Source organism: Pollachius pollachius (assembly GCF_949987615.1).
Source record: "Pollachius pollachius genome assembly, chromosome: 19".
Lineage (NCBI taxonomy): Eukaryota > Metazoa > Chordata > Actinopteri > Gadiformes > Gadidae > Pollachius > Pollachius pollachius.
In genome coordinates this window covers 2,122,051-2,149,221 of record NC_136952.1, presented here as the reverse complement: position 1 = coordinate 2,149,221, position 27,171 = coordinate 2,122,051, and the positions used below count along the sequence as shown (strand labels likewise).

Sequence of the window (27,171 nt, the reverse complement as noted above, 5' to 3'; positions counted from 1 at the left end):
CCAGCGTGGCCGTCTTTCGCAATGAACCGCAGTTCCTTCTTCTGCTCTACAGCGAGATCAACAGATCCTTCAGTTCCTCCACAAACCAAGGAGGCCGTTGGAGATGGCACAGGGCCTGGGACGCAATCCAACGGCAGAGGGGGGTTGAGTTACGCCTGGTTTCCTGTTTGGGTCTGTTTCATCATTAGAGATTTTTCATCAGAGAGAAACTCATTCAGGTTGTTTTAACCGGTGTGTTTCTACTGGTCAGTTCGCACGGTATGGTTTTGAAACCTTTTACATAGACTTATTCTAAGAACGCGTGTTTGCGATTAGCCAACTACGTAAAAAACCCTGCTCCATCACATGGTCGGTCAAAACTGAGATTGACTTTTATTTTTCTAACCACTCAAAGCACTTTACAATATTGCCTAACACTCACTCATTCATGCACGCATTCACACCCCGACGGTGGTGTCAGCCACTCAAAGCAAAGGCCAGCTCGTAGGGAGCAATCAGGGTGAGGTGTCTTGGGGACACCTTGAAACTCAGCTAGGAGGAGCCGGGGATCGAACTAGCAACCTTCTGGTTACCAGCCCACCCGCTCTGCCTCCTGAGCCACGAATGGAAATGAAATGGCTCAAATGGAATGTTCCTACAGATTCTAGTTAGTCTGCTATCGGCCTCTAAATGAATAATCTGACGTTTGATTTGTGAGACAGAACTACTAACAGTAAATCAGACAAGGCTTTTAATCCTGATTGATTGAAAACAGGGACATTCAGAGCACATGTAGGGAGTCAATGTATTTCGGTCGGAGTCGATGATTTGTAAAAGCTCTCTCTATAATAAGGAGTGGTGTCAATATCAACAGCCAGTACTTAGGATCCATCTATGATCAACCCCCCCACCTTATTTCATTAGGACTGATTAGCATTGTTTAGAATGTGTGACCGATTTACATGTTCAGCTAAGTCGAGAAGTACAATATGTACGTATATAGTAAGAAACTATGTTCATATCATGAAACTATGAGAGGAGATATCACCGGTTATCATAATATTGGTATGAAGCTGAACGTTTAAAAACCAAATTCTGTTTTTATCCCGACAAAAATTGGAGTTAGTTACTCCCTTGTATGTGACATTTAAAGAAAGTATTATTTGTTTAACGAAAACGTTTTTTTTCAAACACACTTCCATAGTTAGTTTGCTAAAACATAATCATAATAATTCACCGCTGATTTTTATGATGAAAAAATATAAGAAATAAAAAAATGTCAGATAATCAACCTCAATGTTTCACCTTTGTTTTTCTATCAACATCATGAAATTAGCAAAAATTCCATAATGTCATCCACACGCATCATTTTTGTGCGTAAACACATTGTTTACAATGTTTCACATTCTTTTTTCCATCAACATCATTAAATTAGCAAAAATCCCATCATGTAATCTAAACCCAACATTTCTTTTGTGTAAACACATTTGTATGAGATAGTGCTGACGTTTAAAGGAATATGGAATGTCCTTTTCTTACCCATCTCCTCCAGTTCGAAGGCCTCGTACCTGGGCCTCAACAGCAGGGGGGTGGTGGGAAAGGCCAGGACTCTGAGCAGCAGTATCTTTACCGTGGCTTTATCCTGACACCGAGCTGCTAAGAGCTCTGATTCAATCACGGCGAGGCTCAAAGCGCTGTTAAGGAGGCGGTCAGGCCCGGTAGCACTACTCAGACGGTATTAAACGTGAAATAGAGAGCGTTGGAGGTTGAAGGCCGGGGAGGTGATGCAGGGGTATATTTAAACACCAGCCACATTATCAAGTCAGTGTGAAGTGACGAAGACAACGCCCACGAATGGATCTCCTCCCTCTGTTCTCGGAGTGCTGAGTTAACACAAAGACCCGATGTCGATCTCGGTCCTAGTGGGCTTCCGTATCGCTGCCCCGTGACTGATCCCCTGGGGTGATAGCCCCTTCCGCTGAACTCACACATGAACTTACACACAAGAGAAGCTTTGGTGATGCATGTTGACAACGACGATGGGTTTCAATACAGGGACTTGAGCCACGATGCAGGATGCAGATAATTACATCAGAGGCCTACGAGCAGCCTACCACTTGTGTGATGAGGAAGTAGGATGTTCTCTGTATTGTAAGGCGGAGGACGGTCCGTCTGTTCCATCATGATCCGTCTGATCTAAACTGTTGGTTGTTGCATGTGTGTATAAAGAGAACCACTCGTTGATAACCGGTCCGTCACTTTATTTGCATTCCTGCATTAAGGGTGTGGTGAGCTGCAAAGCACAGTCAAAAGGGCGAGACAAGGCAAGTATTTACATTACTTAAGTAGCAATAAAAGGCCATTGATGGGGATTAGCCAAGGAGGACATAGCTGAGGGTCAAATCAGACAGGGATTCAGCACACCTCAGGGAGTGAGACTCAAGACTTACTTGTTCAGAGTTCACCTAGACCCTGCCTAACCTACCCCTTACCCCCCACCCAACCCCATGACACCTCATGCACATTTATTGTATGTTGTTCGTCCGGGCACTTAATGTACGCACTTATTGCATGTTACGTGTCCTGGCACTTAATGAACGCACTTATTGTATGTTGTTCGTCCTGGCACTTAATGAACACACTTATTGTATGTTGTTCCTCCTGGCACTTAATGAACACACTTATTGTATGTTGTAGGTTGACCTTATTCAGTTGAGAACCATTTGTTTTGGGTTTCACAAATTGTTGCAGAACATTTCTGTACCGATTTTGACAAAAATTTACAAAGTTGTGAAAACTGGGAAATTCTATGTAAAAAAAACAACAAGGCGGCCACACCAAGCTCAACGCTCGACCAGACTGCTGGCTTCCTATACGGTTAGGGATACCCCCCCCCCTCTCGGACCAGCTCCTACGAGACCCCATGTGACCATCCTTAACCCAGATAGCATATTTGGATAAAGCAAAGCGATACATTTTGCTACCAATATTGTTTTGGACGAGAGGAATGTTGTGACTACTCACATTGTGGCCTGATGTTGTTACGTATCCCCCTGGGAGGGAACACCGGTTCAAGATGTCTTGGCCAACGCGCTGCAGAGGAAGTGAAAGAAGAAAGCGAAGGGGAATCCCTAAGGAGGACTTCTCAGGCTCAGAAGAGCTGCTGAGGGTGAGGCCGACTGTCGGGGTCAGAGGGCTCCTCACCACGGCCCTGCTGGAGAACCCAGTGGGAGATCCACTCCTGAGGGGGGAGATCCACTCCTGAGAGGGGAGATCCACTCCTGAGGGGGGAGATCCACTCCTGAGAGGGGAGATCCACTCCTGAGAGGGGAGATCCACTCCTGAGGGGGGAGATCCACTCCTGAGGGGGGAGATCCACTCCTGAGAGGGGAGATCCACTCCTGAGGGGGGAGATCCACTCCTGAGAGGGGAGATCCACTCAGATTTTCTTCGAGTTGCAGCTTAACAGGAGACCCTCTTGTTGACCTCAAACACAAACACACACACACACACACACACACACTTTCGTGCCCACACACACATACGCATGCACATCCACAAGTGCACACACACACATATACATACACACACATATGCTTACACACACACACACACACACACACATATATGCATGGACATCCATACGTGCACACACACACACACACACACACACACACACACACACACACACACACACACAGGAATGAGCGGGATACCACCAAAATAAGCCTGTGGTTTGGGGCTTATACATAATTCATGTGAGACATGAACTCTGGAGGTGACCTCACATGGTGCAACGGCCGGTCCTGTTTGAGCACCGTTACCATGGCGGCGTGTCTGGGGAGGAAGTGGAAACTGTAAACAAAGAAACTTTTTGTCGCTTCTTTCCAGTGAGAATTGGGATTTGTTTGGGGAAGACAAAGCGTGCCTGAATTAGACCCTCGGTTAATCACAATCACCCTCAATATTCTCTCTGTGTGTTGACATTTATTCTAACAAGATTTAGCTCGTTAAAACATTAAGTGGTCAAAAGTTGTAGAGTTTTTTGTGTTGTTTCCTAGTACAGAACCTGCGTAGACTGATCATTACTGTTGTTAGTTCTAACCCCTTCCCAGTACATAACCTGTACAGACTGTGCTCGTTACTGGTGTTAGTTCCAACCCCCTTTCTGGTACAGAGCCTGTACAGACTGATCATTACTGATGTTAGTTCTGACCTCTTCCTGGTACAGACTGATCATTACTGATGTTAGTTCTAACCCCTTCCTAGTTCAGAACCAGTGTAGACTGTGATCATTACTGATGTTAGTTATAACCCCTTCCTGGTACAGACTGATCATTACTGATGTTGGTTCTAACCCCTTCCTAGTTCAGAACCAGTGTAGACTGTGATCATTACTGATGTTAGTTCTAACCCCTTCCTGGTATAGACTGATCATTACTGATATTAGTTCTAACCCCTTCCTGGTACAGACTGATCATTACTGAAGAACCAGTGTAGACTGTGATCATTACTGGTGTTATTTCCAACCCTTTCCTGGTAGAGAGCCTGTATAGACTGGTCATCACTTGGATGTGAAACTGTTCATTTAGTTCCTCATCCAGAGCATTGAACTCAGGAGGCTGACTCGGTATTCAAAATGTGACACATTTTACACCTCGCGTGGAAAAATAAGTTGCCTAGTCAGTTTAAAGAAAAAGGATAATTGTACAGAATGATGTCATGAAATGTCATTATGAAACAAAAAACAATAACCTTGTGACTCTGAAGACTACATTTCCGTCCTGTTATCGAGTTGACTAGTTATCTACTGTAGGCTGGTACCATGGCCTACTGTAGGCTGGTACCATGGTCTACTGTAGGCTGGTACCATGGCCTACTGTAGGCTGGTTCTGGTCTACTGTAGGCTGGTTCTGGTCTACTGTAGGCTGGTTCTGGCCTACTGTAGGCTGGTACCATGGCCTACTGTAGGCTGGTACCATGGCCTACTGTAGGCTGGTTCTGGTCTACTGTAGGCTGGTTCTGGCCTACTGTAGGCTGGTACCATGGCCTACTGTAGGCTGGTACCATGGTCTACTGTAGGCTGGTACCATGGCCTACTGTAGGCTGGTTCTGGTCTACTGTAGGCTGGTACCATGGTCTACTGTAGGCTGGTACGATGGCCTACTGTAGGCTGGTACCATGGTCTACTGTAGGCTGGTACCATGGCCTACTGTAGGCTGGTTCTGGTCTACTGTAGGCTGGTTCTGGTCTACTGTTGGCTGGTGCTGGCCTACTGTGGGCTAATACCATGGCCTGCCTATAAAAAAATATATATATATATATATATATATATATATATATATATATATATATATTACAAACAGAAACACAACACAACACAACAATCAACTGAACATCTCGGTGCCGGTGTCGGAAACGCAAACGTCACAAACACACCGCCACCGAGACATACCCCAACCCTTGAAGCCCACACAACGTCTCTGAAGCAAAGGACCCAGGAGGGCGCTGAAAGGTCAATCTAATAGAAGTCAGACCCTTCCCAGGATCCTTTGCGGCAGTCGGGACCGGCGTCCATGCCCGTCGCCATAATATACTGATGAGCATGCAAGGTCTGTCCAAACTCGTTTCGAGACTCACGCTTTGAGGGAAGAAGGCACGACAACCTCCGCAAGAGTGGATGGGTTAAAGGAAGGATTGTACCGACGAAGGCCCCTCTGAAACGAGGAAACACCGCCCTCTGCTGGCGACAGTAGTGCAGCTCACGCAGGTCTCTGGACTCGCTTATAAAATGACCCATTGGCCGTTGAAACACACAACCCATGCCGAAAGTTACGTTTTTGTTTGAAACCGCGTCTAGCAGAAAGTTATAGAAAATGCAATGCAAGTATTTCCCCTGCATTTAATACTTTAGCTTTGAACCTTTAGCCTGGCGTAGGCCTACGGAGTCTGCAACATCAGCACTTTGGTGCACAAAATCAAATGCGGGTGTGACTAAAGAATAATAATAAAGTCTTCGAATATTATATTAAGACTGCTGTCTCGACTGTACTTTTTACCCTAATCCGATTACCTGAGATATTGCTTCAGCCTATTATAGGCTACGCGACCACAATCCATCCAGCCTCTGCGAATTTAATATTTCTACCTGCACCTCGAACTCCCTGAGAGGAAGACCCAGTCAGTCCACCTGTACACAGACCTAATGGATCCGCCATCCATACCGCTGAGCACATGAGGAAACAGCGCTGCACAAGGCGGTTATCTCTTCGCTTCAAACCAATTCCTATAATAGGCCTTGAAACACACACACACACACCATATGTCAGATCAAATTACGTCATTTAGGTTGGAGTCTTACGTAGGTATAATTGTAATCACACCCACGTATGGGGCGGCACGCGTCCGGTTACGGGAGCAGACAATGAGGCGTTGATTAAATTATGCTAATTAGTATCTTGCTAATGACCATTATGCTAATTACCTATTATGGTAGTTCCAGTCCGGCTCTCTCTCACCAGGAATTATTAAACTAAAGAAACACGCCTTTGAGTTGTTTTTTGTTTAACCTTAACCAAAAAAACACACGCGCGCGCGCACACACACACACACACACACACACACAAACACACACACACACACACACACACAAACAAAATCTGGAATACAAATGAAGCGACCAATAAACATCTTTATTTTTCTAAGTTGTTGGCAAAAGGCTGGGTACATGTGCTTTTTAAATGTGCAGTCATCTTAGCAAAATACTTTCCATGGTCTCCGGAGACACTGAAGCACGCAGCAGCATTCCTATGAGCTTCATGAGCGTGAAGCATGGTCCAAATGCTGAGGTACAAAATCTCTCTTTTTCTCTTATAATCATAATACTCTATATTAAGACTTGAGTGGTCGCATACCTGAATCTGTTTGTGGAGTTTCACCGTGTCAGTAAAAGCCGATTCCGGATGTCGCGGTGGCGCAGCACACACGTCATATCACGAACATTTCAACCGCGTGGAGCGTCACATTTAACATGGGCATCGGACTGGATTAAAAACGAATAAATAAAAAGAGACGAACCCAAAAAACAAAATCACGTCGGACGACGTCACTCCAACTTTAGAAGTAGCTCATCGATAAGTAAGAATATACATTTATATAAATAAAAGTGTCAATAAAAAAAAAAAAAAAGCGTTCCTGTCAAGTACTCCAAAATGCAAAATGATGAAAGGTACACCGATAACACGATATAATATAAATACATTTACAATAGCTACAGGTCTGTTCCGATGGAAGAGCTCCACCGAACATGGCACTGAAGAAGTTAATCATACAACATATTGTATAATACAACAGTTATCATACAACACGGTTTGAAATGGAGATGCCGCAGGCACACCGCTTTCCTGATAAAACAATAATTAATATATAAGTTGTGAAATGTACAATAATAACAATATTAATGACTTTAGCATGTACAACGTTCATCCAGGCGGTATGTTACACATAGGACGGCGCGCTTAGTTCATGGCACAGGGGTACAAGTGCATAGCAAAATAGATCATCTGACAGTTAGGGAACGGTTAGCCGTTAGAAATCCACATTAAAAGGACGAAACAAACGCATGTTTAAGGCAAGTCTTATTTAAAATTGGCATAGTCTGAGAAGATGTCAACAAAGTCTTGTACCACCCGGTAGCAGAAGTCGTACTGTTCCTGGGGAGACAGAGAGAGGAGACTTCAGCCAGGAGGTCTGCAGCTCTGAATCATGCTTTAGACCTGCACTAACCATCGCTCAGGCAGAAAAGCGTGTTTCCATGCCACATTCTCCATGGTTACATTTTCAAATGGAGTGAAGGGAAAAAAATCGGACAAAACGATTTAGCTTCATTTGTAACGTGACACAAACAACTAGAATCATCCCAATAGGACCATTATGTTGAAACGGGCAGCATGGCGGCTTGGTCCTGATCTCAACAGGACTCGGGCCTACTTCTGACATCTGCACATTCATTTGAGTGTCAGAGCCCTGTCAGAGCCTTTGGGCTTGAGATGGGGCATGTTGAGTTTAGACATGTTAGGGGTTGATCACACATGTCAGGGGTCCATCACACGTGTTAGGGGTAGATTATTTTATTATATATTATTTGTATTTTTGAAGATTTATTTTTTGCAATTTTACGCCTTACTCGTGAAGAGTTGGACAGGAAGGTATGGGGGAGGGAAGGGCGGACATGCAAGCAAAGGACCCCAGGCAGGAATCAAACCCGGGTCGCTGAGGTAAGGACCGAGCCTGGTCAACCGGCGACGCCCTGACCTCCACTTTTATGGGCTTTTCCCGCCTCCCCACCCGGTAGCTCAGCAAAAGGCCAGAGCTCCACGTCTGCTGGGATTGATTTTCACTTCCCGTTAATCCCATCTGATCTCCCGGTTGAGCACACGGCCACGCCCCACAGCCACACCGCTCCGGAAGCCTGACGCGCTGCGCCAGGGCGTCTTGTGTTTCTGTTGCGTTTCTAGCCCCGTCCCTCCCTTTCCCCCCGGGGTCGTGGTGGACCAATGGGAGCACTTACCACCGTCTGGACCATGTGAGGCCTCTGCATGCGCAAACTCTTCACCGTCTGGAAGACGTCCAGCAAACCCTCCGCCTTCACCCGCTCCAGGATGTTGCTGAGCGCAATGAACGTACCTGTCCTCCCAGCACCCGCACTGCAGCACACACACAGGCAGAAACACACACACACACACACACAGGCAGAAACACACACACACAAACACACACACACACACAGGCAGAAACACACACACACACACACACACACACAAACACACAGGCAGAAACACATACACACAGGCAGAAACACACACACACACACAAACACACACACACAAACACACAGGCAGAAACACACACACACAGGCAGAAACACACACACACACACACGCAGAAACACAAACACAAATTGGGGTTGCAGATTACACCGAATATTGGTCCCTGTTCCTATTCACACATAGCCTGGCTAACGCCAGACCTCATCTCAATCTACATTGAGATGAGGTCTGGGAACCACACATTCATTTTCTCGTGTTTGAGGCGTGGCTTACGATTGCCCGGAGCCGTTTATTGGGCGCTACGAATGTCTCTCATATGAGTCTGTACGTAGCTCATAGCCAATCAAAGCCTGTTGGTAGCAGGGCGAAGACATCCATCTTGGTAATGAAAGAGTTAAATGCCGAAAGTTGCTATTATTTCAAAGTAAACTTGCGTTCTAAACTACTTAGAACACTATCTAAGGCTGCATCGAAAGGTAACGCGTCTGCTGCCATTTTGGATCCGTAAACTACAAGCTTCGGTGTTTCGCATAGACGTCGTCATGGTCTTGCCGTCCCTCCCCGTTCTGTGATTGGTTCCCTATCTCAGGCGAAAATCGGATCCATGGGATCCAGGCTGCCTTAGCAGCGCGTAATGAAATCGCGCTGAACATGCAGTCTACCCCTCCATTTCTGGGGTAGACTGCATGTTCCCTGTTCCCATTCACATGACCCGTCCGATGCAGGGAATGTTCCGGAACATCTCTGGTGTAGCCTGCCCCTGGGACTGGGTTGCCCCCGGGGGGGTTTACCTGCAGTGGACCACGATGGGGTTGTTCCCGGACTGCTGCTGCTGCCGCTGAACGGCGGCGATGATGTCGATCATTCCCTTGCCGTCGGCCGGGATGCCGATCTCAGGCCAGCCGTGGAAGTGGAAGTGTCTGATGGTCCGCGTCTGCTTCTCCTGGGGGCGAGGAGGACGAGGAGGAGGAGGAGGAGGAGGAGGAGGAGGAGGATGAGGACAGTGAGAGCAGTAAAAGAGGTATTTTGTTTTTATGCTTTTTTCTTGCTGAGCATTTTGTTTAGCATAAAAAAAGAAAAGTAAAATTGCAAAGCAATGTGCTGAAAAATGTATGTGTGTTTGAATAATAAAATATATATATTTTCTATATATGCATACCACACTCACGCACACCCACAACCACACCCACACCCCCACAACCACACACACACGTTCTCACCGGGCCATAGGTGAGTACCAGGTCCTTGAGGCTGAAGGCGTCGCACAGCGTGTCGGCCTTGATCTCCACCGTGTAGTCGCCGTAGGTCACCGGGTCCTCCGAGGGCCAGTACTTCAGACACTTGTCCTGCACACACACACACACACACACACACACACACACCTTTAACAAATGACGCATATCTACAAATTCCATTTAAATTGGACAAACCTTGCTAGTAAACATTTAATGGAGATTCTTATCTAAATCCTATATTTTCAGTGTCTAACATTTCCGTCAGGCGGTTCTACGTCCAGCTACGCCCCCGGGCGAGACTTCCTCTCAGGTCTGTCATGACCCTACGGACTTTGGTGGCGGTTTCAGTCCGTCTGCGCACGGCACCTTCTCAACAAGCAGGGGCGCCTGCAACCAGAGGGGGCGCCAATATGCCAATTCCCCACACAATGTTATGATGCGTCACAGAAAACCGCGGCGCAGATGATATATATTATTTAAACCGCTCGTGGCGCCCCCCACGTGTCATGAAAGAATGGGATCAGTGTCTAAGCCCTATGAGACGGTGTGTCCAGCGTCTCTGTAGCGCTGGGAGTTTGACTCGCCTGCTCCCTCTCCTGGAGCTCGGTGAGCATGACGATGGAGTGACACTTCCACTCCCAGGCCATCCTCCAGAAGTCGTGCACCGTGTGGGGCAGTGGGCCCTGGGTGGCGATGAAGGAGTCCTTCTGCCGGTAGCCCTGAGACACACACACATACGCACACATTAACACAACCACACACACAGACAAGAGGAACACAAGCATACACACAGACAAACGGGCGCACACACACACACACACAAACACGTACATAGACATACACACGCGCACGCACACGGGCACGTACAACCATACACAGACAGGCACACACACACACACACACAAACACACACACACCGTCAAACCGTCACACCGTGGATTTATGAACACATGAACATGAATCAGGGGATTTTAACCTGCCACCTTCCCCTTTGGTTCACTTTGTAACTTCTCCCCTGCAGCCTTTGTTCACTGTTATTACCATTAAAAAAACACATATAGGTAGTACTATTATTTATTTTTTGTATCGATAAGGTTAAGGTAAATAAAACTCATCTGCCTAAAATTATTATTTTTGTTATCTCTCTAAATCCACTTGTTATATAGAACAATATCAAAATGCGCACAACATTTCGAACTGCATTTAAAACGTGACGGATAGAGACGTACGTCGATGAAGGAGGCGTTGATGTAGTCGGTGAACTCCTGACCCCGGCGCATCGCCAGAATCACGCGGTTGAAGTCGTCTGGAAGAGAGGTCAGAGGTCAGACAGGAAGTTCAACACTGCTCATCATTGCTTTGGCAGGATCCGATAAAATAGATATAAACAAAAGAGTCCCATTAAAACATTTAAAAGCATAGAATGAGGAGGCAGAGAGAGGGATGGAGAGGTGAGGAGCTGGACTTTAAAAGCAAGTCTGAAGAGACAGGAGTGATGCAGAGTACCAGTTCTGTTCTTACATGGAATGATCTGCAGAACCCGGTTCTTCTTCATGTTGGCTGGAAGGTTCCCTGTTCTCATGTTCTCCTTCATGATCCGCATGTTGGTCAGTTTCTGTTTGGAGAGAACGCAGAGACACCGTCATCGTCATGGATACGGTCATCGTCATGGATACACACCTGTCCGTCAGGTTGGTACTCATGGTTTAACTTGCACTTTCAGAGAGGTTCAAAAAAGGGAATTTAACCTGAATGCTCTGAAACCGCAGGACGGAATCAGACAGAACAGTAACATGACCGGGCACTCGTTTTCACTGAAATATACAGAACCAAAACGCTATTGTATTATTCTATGGAGAGTAATGTGTTCTTTCCCCTGGTTCCCAGGCCCTTGAAGGTCTATTAAGTTCTAAATATTAATACTGAGATAGATGGATAAATACTTGATTCAGCCCGAGAGGAATCCAAGGGTTTCAGTAGCAAAGAGCGAGACAGAAGACAAGGTCAAATAAGCAGAGGATAAGCCGTACAAAGTGCTTTAGCCATTGAGCTTTTGAATCCACTGAATTCACTGAATTCATTGAATTCAGTGAATTCAGGATACAGGAAAGAGGACTTGAACCCAGTAGCTTTTGGCTTGCCACTCTCATGGGCACAAACTCGGGGGGGGGAATAGACTAATGTGAGAACGTGGATCTTATCATCCACTGCACTTGCATCGTCAGGTAGACTAAAAACTGTCTTTATATTATTTTTGAATCTCAAAAAGCCGACAGTGTCTTGGTTCGTTTAACGAACAGCGCCTCCAGCTTTCCCCCCCCCCCCCCCTGATCCCGAGAGAGGCGGGGTACCCTGAACTCCTCCTCCAGGCCCACGCGGTCCAGGGGGGCGTTGGTGTTGTGCAGCTTCAGCAGGTGGCCCTCCAGGGACGACACGTCCAGCTCCGTGTCTCCGTACAGGAAGTACTCCAGCAGAGCCTGGTAGATGAACGAGTACTGCACCTGAGGCAGCCACGCACACACGCACATGCACACGCACACACACACACACACACACACACACGCACGCACGCACGCATGTCCACACACATACATGCATGCATGCACACACACACACACACACGGGCACACCCACACACAGGCACACACGGGCACACACACGCACAAACAGCAGATGCACACACACACACACATGCATACACACAGAAAATGTGGACTTGTTAGTTATGAAAGTACCGGTAAGAAGTAAAATCTGGTTGTCATTGGTACATATCTTTCTGATAAAAGCATACTATTAAATCCTGGTGATAAAGTTGAACCTGCTTACGTCGGTCTGGACCAGCTGGGAACGCTGCTCCCGGATCTTGGAGATGAAGCCGAAGACGTCGACCTTCTGCTCGGCGTGCGTCATGTCGATCATGGCGTCGATCACGATGAAGGTCCCCGTCCGGCCCACTCCGGCACTGGGGGGACAGAGTGGGACACTGGGAAGGCTGAACTGGGATCAGAGGCTGCCCCATCATGGGGGAGAGCAGAGTGGGACACTAGGAAGGCTGAACTGGGATCAGAGGCTGCCCCATCATGGGGGAGAGCAGAGTGGGACACTGGGAAGGCTGAACTGGGATCAGAGGCTGCCCCATCATGGGGGAGAGCAGAGTGGGACACTGGGAAGGCTGAACTGGGATCAGAGGCTGTCCCATCATGGGGGAGAGCAGAGTGGGACACTGGGAAGGCTGAACTGGGATCAGAGGCTGTCCCATTAGGGGGGAGAGGACAGAGTGGGACACTGGGAAGGCTGAACTGGGATCAGAGGCTGCCCCATCATGGGGGAGAGCAGAGTGGGACACTGGGAAGGCTGAACTGGGATCAGAGGCTGCCCCATCATGGGGGAGAGCAGAGTGGGACACTGGGAAGGCTGAACTGGGATCAGAGGCTGCCCCATCATGGGGGAGAGCAGAGTGGGACACTGGGAAGGCTGAACTGGGATCAGAGGCTGCCCCATCATGGGGGAGAGCAGAGTGGGACACTGGGAAGGCTGAACTGGGATCAGAGGCTGTCCCATTAGGGGGGAGAGGACAGAGTGGGACACTGGGAAGGCTGAACTGGGATCAGAGGCTGTCCCATTAGGGGAAGAGGACAGTGTGGGACACTGGGAAGGCTTACTGGGATCAGAGGCTGCCCCATTAGGAAGCACACATCTCCACATTTACATTTACATTTAGCAGACGCTTTTATCCAAAGCGACTTACAATAAGTACATTTGTCAGAAGAACGAGAAACAATATATCGCTGTTGGTATAAGTGCCAAGCACTAACAATCACTAGGTTAACCCATTCCCCGTATACAACAAAGACAGCTAGGATAACATGCTACACAATGCAAAGCACTATTTTTAAGTGCTAGGACGTACAACACACAATAAGGGCGTACATTAGGTGCCAGCAACACATCCCTTCTTAAACCCCGGCCCATTCCTTAGCACCTCCCAGAACACAGGCCTACTGTACCCCCAGAACACAGGCCTACTGTACCCCCAGAACACGGGCCTACTGTACCCCACAGAACACGGGCCTACTGTACCCCCAGAACACGGGCCTACTGTACCCCCAGAACACGGGCCTACTGTACCCCCAGAACACAGGCCTACTGTACCCCCAGAACACGGGCCTACTGTACCCCCAGAACACGGGCCTACTGTACCCCCCAGAACACAGGCCTACTGTACCCCCCAGAACACGGGCCTACTGTACCCCCCAGAACACGGGCCTACTGTACCCCCCAGAACACGGGCCTACTGTACCCCCAGAACACGGGCCTACTGTACCCCACAGAACACGGGCCTACTGTACCCCCCAGAACACGGGCCTACTGTACCCCCAGAACACGGGCCTACTGTACCCCACAGAACACGGGCCTCCTGTACCCCCAGAACACGGGCCTACTGTACCCCCAGAACACGGGCCTCCTGTACCCCCCAGAACATGGGCCTACTGTACCCCCCAGAACACGGGCCTACTGTACCCCCCAGAACACGGGCCTACTGTACCCCCAGAACACGGGCCTACTGTACCCCCAGAACACGGGCCTACTGTACCTGCAGTGGACCGCGATGGGGCCGGCGAAGGAGGGGTTCACCGTCTTCACCTTCTTCAGGAACTTGAGCATGCCGATGGGGGAGAAGGGGACCCCGAAGTCGGGCCAGCTAGTAAAGTGCAGCTGGGTGACCAGCCGGGGGGTCTTGGAGCTGTCGTTACCCTGCTGCACACGGGAACAACGGACGACAGAGCGGTGTTACAACGGACTGGTGTAACAAAGACTGGTTACAACAGGGATACCCTGCTACACACAGGAGCAACAGACTGGTGTTACAACAGACTAGTGTTACAACAGACTGGTGTAACAACAGACTGGTGTTACAACAGACTGGTGTTACAACAGACTGGTGTTACAACAGACTGGTGTTACAACAGACTGGTGTAACAACAGACTGGTGTTACAACAGACTGGTGTAACAACAGACTGGTGTAACAACAGACTGGTGTAACAACAGACTGGTGTAACAACAGACTGGTGTAACAACAGACTGGTGTTCGTTACAACAGACTGGTGTAACAACAGACTGGTGTGACAACAGACTGGTGTAACAACAGACTGGTGTAACAACAGACTGGTGTTCGTTACAACAGACTGGTGTAACAACAGACTGGTGTGACAACAGACTGGTGTAACAACAGACTGGTGTAACGACAGACTGGTGTAACAACAGACTGGTGTTCGTTACAACAGACTGGTGTAACAACAGACTGGTGTGACAACAGACTGGTGTAACAACAGACTGGTGTAACAACAGACTGTCGTTACAACAGACTGGTGTAACAACAGACTGTCGCTACAACAGACTGGTGTAACAACAGACTGGTGTAACAACAGACTGTCGTTACAACAGACTGGTGTTCGTTACAACAGACTGGTGTTCGTTACAACAGACTGGTGTAACAACAGACTGGTGTTACAACAGACTGGTGTGACAACAGACTGGTGTGGTGTGTAAAACAGACTGGTGTTACAACAGACTGGTGTTCGTTACAACAGACTGGTGTAACAACAGACTGGTGTAACAACAGACTGTCGCTACAACAGACTGGTGTAACAACAGACTGGTGTTACAACAGACTGGTGTTCGTTATAACAGACTGGTGTAACAACAGACTGGTGTAACAACAGACTGTCGCTACAACAGACTGGTGTAACAACAGACTGGTGTTACAACAGACTGTCGTTACAACAGACTGGTGTGACAACAGACTGGTGTTACAACAGACTGGTGTAACAACAGATGAATGAATAATATACACTTACTGTGTAGCAATACGAATAAATGTGAATGTTTGTAGCAGGATTAACACATTTATATGTAACTACATGAATATATTACATTAACATGTATCGACATGAATGCATTCATAATGTTACATTACACAAAACATGTATATGCAACAATATTAATACATTCATATGTAAAAACATGAGTACGACATATTAATATGTAGCAACATGAATAAAATACATGAATAGATACATATTATGATGTCCGTACTTTGTTTTGCTTACTCCACAGAATACTGCTTCCTTCTTTTTTTTTTCCGAGAGATTAGATTTCACATCACTAATTATACTTCCACTAAATTCAATACTTTTGTCCTCCTATGAACCTGAAACGATTTTGTTCCTAACGGACTATAACGACTGAAACATGGACCTTTGTTACATTACTGAAAATAATAAAAGTAAAATGCATGACATTTATAGAGGTTTAAGACATGGTTAGACTTACATGTGGACCACAGAACTAGCTAGACTTACATATTGTACACAGAACTAGTTAGACGTACATATAGACCACATAACTAGTTATGACTTACATATGAACACAGAACTTGTTAGACTTACATAATGACCACATATTAACCACAGAACTAGTGAGACTAACATATGGACCACATAACTAGTTAGACTTACAAATTGACCCCAAAACTAGTTAGACTAACATATTGACCACAGAACTAGTTACTTACAAATTGACCCCAAAACTAGTTAGACTTACATATGGACCACAGAACTAGTTAGACTTACAAATTGACCCCAAAACTAGTTAGACTTACATATGGACCACAGAACTAGTTACTTACAAATTGACCCCAAAACTAGTTAGACTTACATATGGACCACAGAACTAGTTAGACTTACAAATCGACCCCAAAACTAGTTAGACTTACATATGGACCACAGAACTAGTTAGACTTACAAATTGACCCCAGAACTAGTTAGACTAACATATTGACCACAGAACTAGTTAGACTTACATATTATACACAGAACTAGTTAGACGTACATATAGACCACATAACTAGTTAGACGTACATATGTACACAGACCTTGTTAGGCTTACATATTGTAAACAGAACTGGTTAGACTAACATAATGACCACATATGGACCACAGAACTAGTTAGACTTACATATTGCACACAGAACTAGTTAGACTTACATATGGACCACAGAACTAGTTAGACTTACATATGGACCACAGAACTAGTTAGACTTACATATGGACCACAGAAATAGTTAGACTTACAAATTGACCCCAGAACTAGTTAGACTAACATATTGACCACAGAACTAGTTAGACTTACAAATTGACCCCAAAACTAGTTAGACTTACATATTATACACAGAACTAGTTAGACGTACATATAGACCACATAACTAGTTAGACTTACATATGGACCACAGAACTAGTTAGACTTACATATTGCACACAGAACTAGTTAGACTTACATATGGACCACAGAACTAGTTAGACTTACATATTGCACACAGAACTTGCGGATGGTGTAGTCCACCAGGACGGTAAAGTCCTCCACGGCCACACGGACGTTCCCGTAGGTCCAGCAGCCCTGGTCAGGCCAGTACTGGTAGCACTTGTCCTGGAAAGAGCGGGAAAACCAGGGACGACAGTTGGAAAAAGCGGGAAAACCAGGGACGACAGTTGGAACGTCGGTTAGCCTACACACTGGGACGTCAATGGAGAGGAGAGCGAGAGGCAAGCTTTCATGGTCGTTAACTAGAGGTTCATTAACGCTGACTTTAAATGTTTTTGACGCCTCTTTTTAAAAGAGAACAGCCTGCCTCACTGGAGACGTTGTTTCACCAGAGGCAGCTGGTCCTGGTTGGTGTTTTGTAGAAGAGAGGTAAGTGTAAATGGGGCATGGGCCTACCTGGCCCAGGGGCTAGGGGGGGCTAGGGGGGTACAGAGGGACGCGTTGACGCATTCTGCTGCGAGTCAGATGTGTTCAGTGCGGCAGCTCTCCTTATTAGAGGGAGTGTTTCTAACGGCGCGACGCTATGCATGCCCAGTCCTGCAGGGGGCTCAGGGAGACTTAAAGGTCTCCTCTGTGGTTATAGCCCTGAACATGTTCCTCTGCTTGTCCTATATGATCACAGATTCATCGTTTTCACATTCTTCTGTTTAGGGTCAGGCAGTAAACCACCTCTGTATAATAACACACGGCATCTGTTTGGAAAATAAGCTCCCATGAATCGAGTCATTTGACTGATTACCTCATGTAAATACGCTGAGGCAATACCAGAAAACCATTTGAATTCTAGGGGAGATCAAATATAAAGGGGTGCCTTAATGAAGGGGAGCCCTTACCTCCTTCCTCTCCTTCAGGTTGGTCAGCATCACCACGGTGGCCACCTTCTGCTCCCAGATCATCCTCCAGAAGTCCACCACAGTGTCCTCCTTGGGTCCTGAGGGACACCAACACAGAGCCTCAAGGATTCACCTCATACTACAAGTGTAGATTTATCCATAATAATTAATTATTTATTATTTATTTATAATAATTGTAGTATTTATTATAATATATGTATTTATTTATAATAATTATATTATGTATTATAATATATGTATGCATTTAAAAAAAATGATACTTTTTATAATATATGTATTTATTTATAATAAATACATTAAAAATATATACATATTATTCTAAATGATTAAATATTATTCATTATTAATCAATTATAAAGAAATAAAAGTATAAAATCTATTATAATATATGTATTTATTTATCAGATTTATATTATTAACTATAAGAAATATTTATATCAATATTTTTTCGTACCTTGTGCAGCAATGAATTTGTTCTCCTCTGTGTAGCCCTATAACATCAACAGAAAACACAAAAAATATGAAACATGATTCACCCCTGTAGATTCATCATTTAAAAGGGGAATTTCTCTTACTACAAAAATACAACACAAATGGCTTAGTAAGTGAAATCTGAGGCAGAACTCAATACTTACATTAATGTACGAGGCGTTGACATAGTCTGAACAGGGATCTCCTTCCTGCTGGGTCAGCAACACTCTGGAGTGGTCGACTGAAGAACAAATAAGAAGGTAAAATCCTTTCTCCCTTAAATAAACCACCTCTCGATGACAATCTGGCCAACATGATTTCACATTATCCTGTTTTCTTTTCAACAAACTTTGACGTTTGGCATAGAAGCTAAAGCGGTCCTATTTCGTTTATCAGTATTTTGAGTTTTGCCGTCTGGATTTCCTTATCAACGCTGGGCCAAATCCATCAGGCTCATGGGCGGGGCCATAATAAGTCACGTCTGAAAGGCTGACTCCTTTGTTCACCTGGAAGTGTTGAACTCTGAGGTCTAAAAGTCCCAGCAGACCAGTAGAGGCTTGTATGCACTCAGACCATCAGAGGCTCACAAACACTTCACACCAGATAGTAAGCTAGTGCACTTACAGAAGATACTAGTATGTCCACACTTCCATTAGCAGAGTATGATGGTATTCTTACAGGCAATATAGCTGGTAGACTTTTATAAGAAAGTAGGCTGTAGTAGTACACTCAAATCGAGAATAGAATAGGCTATCAAAGTCGACTTATAAGAGGATATACTAAAGTGATTCCCTTAAAGAATAGGCTGTAGTAAGATATATATGCAAGAGAAAAGGCTATAGTAATCCACTTACATAAGAGAATAGGCTATAGTAATCCACTTACATAAAATAACAGGTATAGTAATCCACTTATATAAGATAACAGGTATAGTAGTCCCCTTATATAAGAGAAGAGGCTAGAGTAATCCACTAACATAAAATAACAGGTATAGTAATCCACTTATATAAGAGAACAGGCTGTAGTAGTCCACTTACATAAGAGAACAGGCTGTAGTAGTCCACTTACGTAAGAGAACAGGCTGTAGTAATCCACTTACATAAGAGAACAGGCTGTAGTAATCCACTTACATAAGAGAACAGGCTGTAGTAGTCCACTTACATAAGAGAACAGGCTGTAGTAGTCCACTTACATAAGAGAACAGGTATAGTCGTCCACTAATATAAGAGAAAAGGCTTCAGTTGTCCACCCATACAGGACAGCTCTAGGACCGCAGTGACTCACAGGGAAGGATGTTGGGGTATCGGTTCTTGTCCTTGTTTGTCTCCTTGCTGGCCTCCTCACAGGTTCCCTGGGTGGAGATCCCTGGCAACGACTGCAGCACAGAAAGCCCAGCGGTTAGAGCCCAGTTAGAGCTAGCGACCCAGTGACATAGAACACGGTTCGGTCATTGTGGTCGGACCACGGCACACACAGCTGCATGTGGAAAATATAGACGGATGGCTGCGATTTGCAACTCTATCTCCATCTCTGCACTTTGCCACCCACTACCTCTGTTCGCACAATCAATATAACTATCTGTTATATCGGTTACATATAACAGAAGTACTTCCATGTGTAGCCCCGTCACTTATTTTCTCTGTGATCTAATGTAATAGGCATGGGAGTGCAATGATGAAGGCTACGATGATGAAGACACTTAAATAAAACCTTGACTCAAACCGAGAGATTCTAGAGGCCTCAGCTAGCTGTAATGTAGCTACACTGTACGTACCATTAAGCTCAAGTAAGTAAGTAATCTAGCTTCAGTCTCCACACACAGTTTTCCCCTGATAGGTGATAGCGTGGCATGTTCTAGAATGCCCCGTTGAGGAAGCTAAAGTGAGCATTGCCAGGCTAGCTAGGCCATTCTCACGAAGGGATGGTCGGCATTTGTATTGTATCAAAGCACACTCCTAAAGCAAACTTTCTAGCTAGCTTTCACTATGAAAATATTAATGTGTAAGATCCGACCACAAACCAGTCCAATTTGCTGACTAATATAAATACCTCTGTGTGTTAAGGCATTCATCTGATTGACGTATCAGTTACAGACAACAAAGCATTGGATTATTGTAAAGTTAAATAAGGTGTCAGCATATAAAATAGCTATTATTGCAACGTCAATTGGTAAGTATCGACAGTTGCCTACACACCAGTGTTTCCCCAAGCACTGTGTGGTTAAGGCCTTAACAACATTAGGGCCCCGCCTTAATTACCAATATATAAAAAGAAATAACTACATAGCCCCCCCCCCCCCGCCCATTTTTAACATATTCATTGAACTTCCCCTTCCTCTGTCGTTCAGCCCATCGACTCCGACACAAACCAGCAGTTTAGTTTTTTACTCTTCCGCTTTGGGTTCTTGAGTTATTGAATCACAGTCTTAAGAATAGACAGGAGTTGTTTGTCATATACGTGTGTGTCATAAAACAAAAAGCCCCCAAGTTTTCTTGAGGACTCTTCTATTTCAAGCATGAAACTTCTGTCGCACTCATAGGCCCACAAGCCTCCCAGCCCAAAAGCCCGTACCCCACCAGGCTTCAGAGAGAGGAAACAGTAACAAGAAGATGGACCGAAAGTAGAAGGGAAGGGTGTAAAGAATGGTAAAACAAAAAGGGAAATAACGTGGAGAGATATCCGGAAAAATAATGAAAGAATGAAATAAGGGAAGGAAGACTGAAAAGAAGAAAGAAAGAACAAGAGGGAAAGAAAGAACATAAGGGAAAGAGAATGAAAGAAAGAGTAAGAAAGAAAGAAAGAAAAAGATTGACAGAAAGAAAAGAAGGTAAGAAGGGAGAGATAGATAGAAAAAATAGCAAAAGTGAAAGAAAGACAAATAAAGAAGATAAGAAAGGAGAGAAAGACAGAAAGAAAGAGCAAAAGAGAAAGAAAGACGGAAATAAAGAAAGAAGGTAAAAAAGGGGAGAAAAATAGAAAGGAAGCAAAAGAGATAGAAAGAAAGAACAAGACAGAAAGAAAGAAAGAAAGACAGAAAGAAAGAAAGAAAGAAAGAAAGAAAGAAAGAAAGAAAGAAACGAGAGGAAGACAGAATGAATGACAGTACCAAAGAATCAAGGAAGGGAGAGAGAGAAAGACTGAAACGAAGTCAAGAACAAATGAACGAATTAAATAAAAGAACGAATGAACAAATGAAATAAAAGAACGAATGAAGGAAAGAACGGAAGAGGGTAAGAAAGGGGACCCCAGCGGGCGGGCGAGCGGAGGTAGCGGGGTTTCAGGGCGGGGGGGGGTCGCGGGTTCGAGTCCCACTCACGTTGTACTCCTCGCGGAACAGCTTGCCGTCGTCGGCCGAGCGCAGCCGGTACTCGTCCTCCAGCCGCTCAACGGGGATGGGGAGGTACACCGCGGCCGGGGGGGGCGGGCTGGCTAGCAGCACCACCGTCTGTCCTTCTGCAGAGGGACCGCAGGGGGGCGGGGGTCAGTAGGGGGTCCGACACACACACACACACACACACACACACACACACACACACTCACGATCCCCAAGCTTATGGTGTGTTCCCGAATCCTCGGACGCCAGCCTTCCGAGTTGCACGTTCGATGCCACTTCCCGTCTCGGGAGCATTCATAGCGTTCCTGTTCGTCTTTGTGATTGTGGCATGAAATTGGCTAGCCGTTGTTTACTGTTAGCTACATTAGCCTCTTTAGCAAACCAGCCCGAAAACAAACGACACAACTTTACATTGTATTGCACGCACAGCAAGACCATGCAATGTATAAATTGGTGACCAGAATACATTAGCAATCTAACCAAGTGTGTAAGAGCATTTAAAATGTCCTACGTGGTACAAATAATAATAAAAAAAATAAATCTCTTTACGGGTGCAGCCATTTTGTTGAGAGCGTCATCACTGCTCTCGGTCTACTCTCAGATTTTCGAAAGCTGAAGACAAAAAAGGGGGCGGGCCTCCGAGAAATGCCGCAAGAAAGCTGGGAGATCTTCGACTTTAGACTCGGAAGTCTGGCATTCGAGGATTCAGGAACACACGTTACACAAATCCCCACGCTCAGCGCAACCGCAGCGGGGCGGTGAGTCAGTAGGGTCATGGGTCAATAGGGTCCAACCCTCATACCCGCACACACTCACTCCCCACGCAATTCCCAAGCACATGCACAATTTCCCCCCCCACCCCCCCCCCCCCCCCACCCCCCCACACACACACACACACTTCCCGCCCGCACACAAACTCCCAACGCACATGCAACGGCAGCCATGCGTTTCCATTGGCGACGGTTATTAAATGCACGTGTGATCATGTGCCACTTTTGATTCATTGAGTAACCGAACTGCATCCAAACACATTTCTGACGTCAGAGTTGCGTTGAGTTTTTTATTTATTATTTTATTTGCATTCTTTTTGTAGCTTTGAATAAAGCCCCTTGATAAATTTAATTACTAACTGTACATTAAAAAGTATTTCTGCTCAATTTAAAAGGTTGATCTCCTTGTGACTGAATGTTTGTAGACAGCGCGCAGGCTGTATGCGCTCCACTGTTCTCTGTGGAGAACCAGCGCCTTGAATATTTACTACAGCGTTTCTACAGCTCGATGTGCTTTCACAATGACTCCATCTTTACGGAGATATTCCTGAACCGCATAAAACGAAACCGAATCGTTTTCGCCCGTGTCTGCTCTGTGTGGACGGGGCCTTAGTCTTAAAGAGCCAGTGAACCCAAAAGTGTTTTATTTGTTGCTGTAAACGTATTAATATGTTTTATATGATCGTCAACAAAGTAATCTATGCTGTTTTATCATTGCTACTGAAATAAGACTTACTGAAATAATAATTTAGATGAAACAGGAGTAAAATCTCCCCAAAACACTAGGTGAATATTCCACACTGCTTCGAACGCAGTCATTTTCCGTCTCTTCAATGTCATGACCAACGGACACGTCGTGTGGACGCGTTGTTGTTGATTTTGATGACCAAGTCCGAGAGAGGCTTAGGCTTCCAGGATACCTATCGTTTAACGGAACAGTGTGAATGTGTGGAACTCGTCTGAGCAGCGGTGTGGCGTATTTCATGTACAACGTCGCTCATTTTAACTCGTATCACAAAGTTGCCCGAAACAAATTATTTAAATCTTAAGTGTATGAATTCCTGTTGAATCCGAGGGGTTCAGTCACTCTTTAAAAGGTGATGAGTTGAGGGTTGCATTTTACAGAGGAAGAAGAGAAAACAGCAGAACTGGCAGCAGAACTATTCACGCATGAAACGATTGGGTTCAAGATCAAATGAAGAACGCTAACTGATTAGGATGGAATATACGGTTCTGGTGTTTGTCTGCTTCTAGGGAAACAGAGGCCTGATCAAAGTAGCACCATGTCAAACTCCACAGGTCAGCACATGTTGGAATACAGATGTCTAAAGAAGAACGGATCAAAGATCAGAGGATGGAAACACTGCCAAAGCCTGTAGAGCCCTGGTCTGTGAGCTGGTAGGGGTGAGTTACAGCGAGTGTGATACAGAGCACCACCAGCCAGTTTGTTAGACCCCAGAACCATCAGATAAAGAGGAGAAAGGAGGCCAGACCTCTCAGGCGAGGGTTAGTAACACCCCTCTCCACACCTCCACCGTGAATATCTGACCTGATGGGAGAATGGTGTATACCGTATCACTGCTGTATCCAAACTCTAAAAACACACACACAGGCAAACATACAAACACACACACACACACAAACACGCATGCATTCAGAAGCACATATACCCACACACCCAAACACACACAAACAGGATGTGATGCTTTAAGATGCAAAAAATGCAGTTTAACACCTTTATTTTTGCAGTAGGGAGCGTGTGTTACCGGGACAATATGTAAACTAACTTACAGGATGGAAAGTCCCGCCTCAGGGCTCAGATATGAACTCTTCAAGGAACAGTCTTAAGCATTATACGGTTGTATGAATACATAAGAGAGGAGAGCCCCCTTCAGTCTCAGGGTTAAGATGGTAACCAGTGGTGTACTGGCCATCGACATACTGGGACAAATCCCAGTGGGCAGTCAAAAATACCATAATTATTTTTGCCTGCCCTGTCTGTCTCCTGTCGGCCCTCTCTGAGTGTCTGTCACTCAGACAGTGACAGAGCCAGCCAGTCAGCTTACAGGCCAATCACAACTAATTTGGTAAATGCGCGTTAGCATTCTAGACTGATGCAGAAGCACGGAGACGACCAACGGCAGCCATGGACATTTACATTTAGGGTGTTAAGCAGACGCTTTTATCAAAAGCGATGGCTCATACACACATTCACGCACCGACGGCAGAGTCAACCATGCAGGGCGACAGCCGGCTCATCGACAGCCGTCAGGGTGAGGCGTCCTGCTTAGGGACATCGCAACAGTCAGCTGGGAGGAGCCGGGGATCGAACTAGCAACCTTCAGGTTATCAGCCAACCCGCTCTACCTCAAGAGCTACTGCCGCCCCATGGACGAGAACATGTCAAAAAGTCAGCCACCTCAGTCCAACCTTAATGGACTGTCCTATATACTCTCCCCCCACACCCTTAACATTGAGGAGTAAGGGATTAAAACAGAATCCTTATTAACATCCAAGATAAAGGGATGAGTCCTTATTTAACATTGAGGAGTAAAGGCACGAAGATGAAGAACATAGAAGCCTTCTTTAACGTCGCAGTTTATAGGGATAAAAAACATTAAATCCTCTTTAACATCGAAGAGAAAGGGATAAAAACAATAGGATCCCATCTTCCCTCCAAAGTTAGGAACGGAGCTCTCCAGACCCCTGGAGAGACCAGTCACACGTCCTGGTCTTTTCCAGACCCCTGGAGAGACCAGTCACACGTCCTGGTCTTTCCAGACCCCTGGAGAGACCAGTCACACGTCCTGGTCTTTCCAGACCCCTGGAGAGACCAGTCACACGTCCTGGTCCGTCTCCTAACTCCCTAACGCTGTCCTGCCCTTCAGGCCCTCCGACCCCGGGTGGCGATTCTGTCAGCACGGTGGCCAGCTGATTGGGGTGGGGTGGGGGGGTGGGGGGGGGGGGGGGGGGGGGGGGGGCATCTGTTTTGTGCATCCATTGTTTTGCTGTGCTGATAAAATGCTTCCTAGAGAGCTGCCGGTGTTGAGGGCTCGTGGGGGCTTCCTGTCCCGGGCGATACGCTGCTGGTACACACAGGAAGGAACGCAGACCTGAAACCTGGAAGCTCACAGACGGCCTCTCCGCACTCACTGTGTGTTATGGCAGAGGTCTTGGCTGCTCATTCAAACATGATTCTCTCTCTGACAATGCGCGGCGACATATGGAGGGATTATTTGCAGTGCTTTACAGACAGGAAGCTAATATAAAAAACCACAAGCCAGCTACCATGACATTGAGGCGTGGTATGGGTTAGTTTCACACAATGCTATCTGTCACCAGAATCAGACTTCTGTTTCCCAGCTCTGTCTGTGTCAGCCAATTAGGCGATTGTCTCTCTCTCTCTCTCTCTCTCTCTTTCTCTCTCTCACACTCTCTCTCTCTCTCTCATATGGACAATAGGAGCACAGTGTCACCTTGTTCTTCCAGAAATCCATTGGGTACCTTCTTGACGACCGTGGTGACTGCTGCTTTTCGCTGGTTTCTTCCCCTGTTGGAGCAGAAGAGCAACACAACCGTTAAAACCCAAAACGCAAAGCTGATTGGAAGTAGTTTGGGCTTATATCCACTGCACGCTTCTCCAGCAACCTTTCTCCTCTCACCATCTGAAGCTTGCAAAGCCGCTCTTTCTCATTAGCGGGATTAGCAGGAACCAACAACACTTCTTAGGTCCTGGGATCGGCAGTAAACCGTTGGCTCCTGGCTCCCAGTGTTGGCGGACTAACGGACTGACTGACTGACTGACTGACTGACTGAGCTTTCAGTTTGTACCGTACGAGGTAGAGAGAGAGCACTTCCTGAATGGGGACTCCGCCTCAATGACTAAGTAGCAAGCATGTTCTCACAACAGAAAACCCACACACACATACACAGCAGAACACACGCACACACACACACACACACAGCATAACACACACCACAAAGCAGAACACACACCCACACACACACCAACACCAGAACACACACACACACACATACACCAGAACACACCCACACCAGAATACACACCCACACCAGAACACATACACAAACACAACAGAACACATGCAGACAAACGCACATAAAAAAAGAAAGCACACACACAGACACACACCAGATCTCACACACAACAGAACACGCATATCAGAACACACACACCCACCCACACACATTCAAGAGAAGCAACATTCCACAACACACATGCTCACAAGAACTCACACACACAAGAACATAGATATGCACATACTAGAACCCACACATGCTCACCAGAACTCACACAC

General features: G+C 46.0%; 1 protein-coding gene across 2 annotated transcripts; it reads right to left on the bottom strand.

Annotated features, from left to right (window-relative positions):
• Window positions 1-6,662: 6,662 nt before the first annotated feature.
• ptprea (protein tyrosine phosphatase receptor type Ea) lies at window positions 6,663-26,673 on the bottom strand. 2 transcript variants are annotated; one of them, XM_079757467.1, is made up of 19 exons: window positions 26,515-26,673; window positions 26,329-26,402; window positions 24,402-24,446; window positions 22,065-22,201; window positions 20,033-20,123; window positions 18,913-18,989; window positions 18,732-18,768; window positions 18,257-18,354; window positions 17,409-17,528; window positions 14,637-14,800; window positions 12,869-13,004; window positions 12,394-12,543; window positions 11,564-11,657; window positions 11,272-11,348; window positions 10,627-10,761; window positions 10,028-10,153; window positions 9,599-9,750; window positions 8,549-8,684; window positions 6,663-7,691 (listed from the first exon to the last, which is right to left on the bottom strand). In XM_079757467.1, exons 1-19 carry the CDS (start codon window positions 26,544-26,546, stop codon window positions 7,617-7,619), a joined length of 1,956 nt encoding a protein of 651 aa, XP_079613593.1. In that variant the 5' UTR covers window positions 26,547-26,673; the 3' UTR covers window positions 6,663-7,616. The 2 variants fall into 2 exon arrangements, with proteins under 2 accessions (XP_079613593.1, XP_079613594.1); XM_079757468.1 differs by lacking the exon at window positions 24,402-24,446.
• Between the last annotated feature and the right edge of the window lie 498 nt (window positions 26,674-27,171).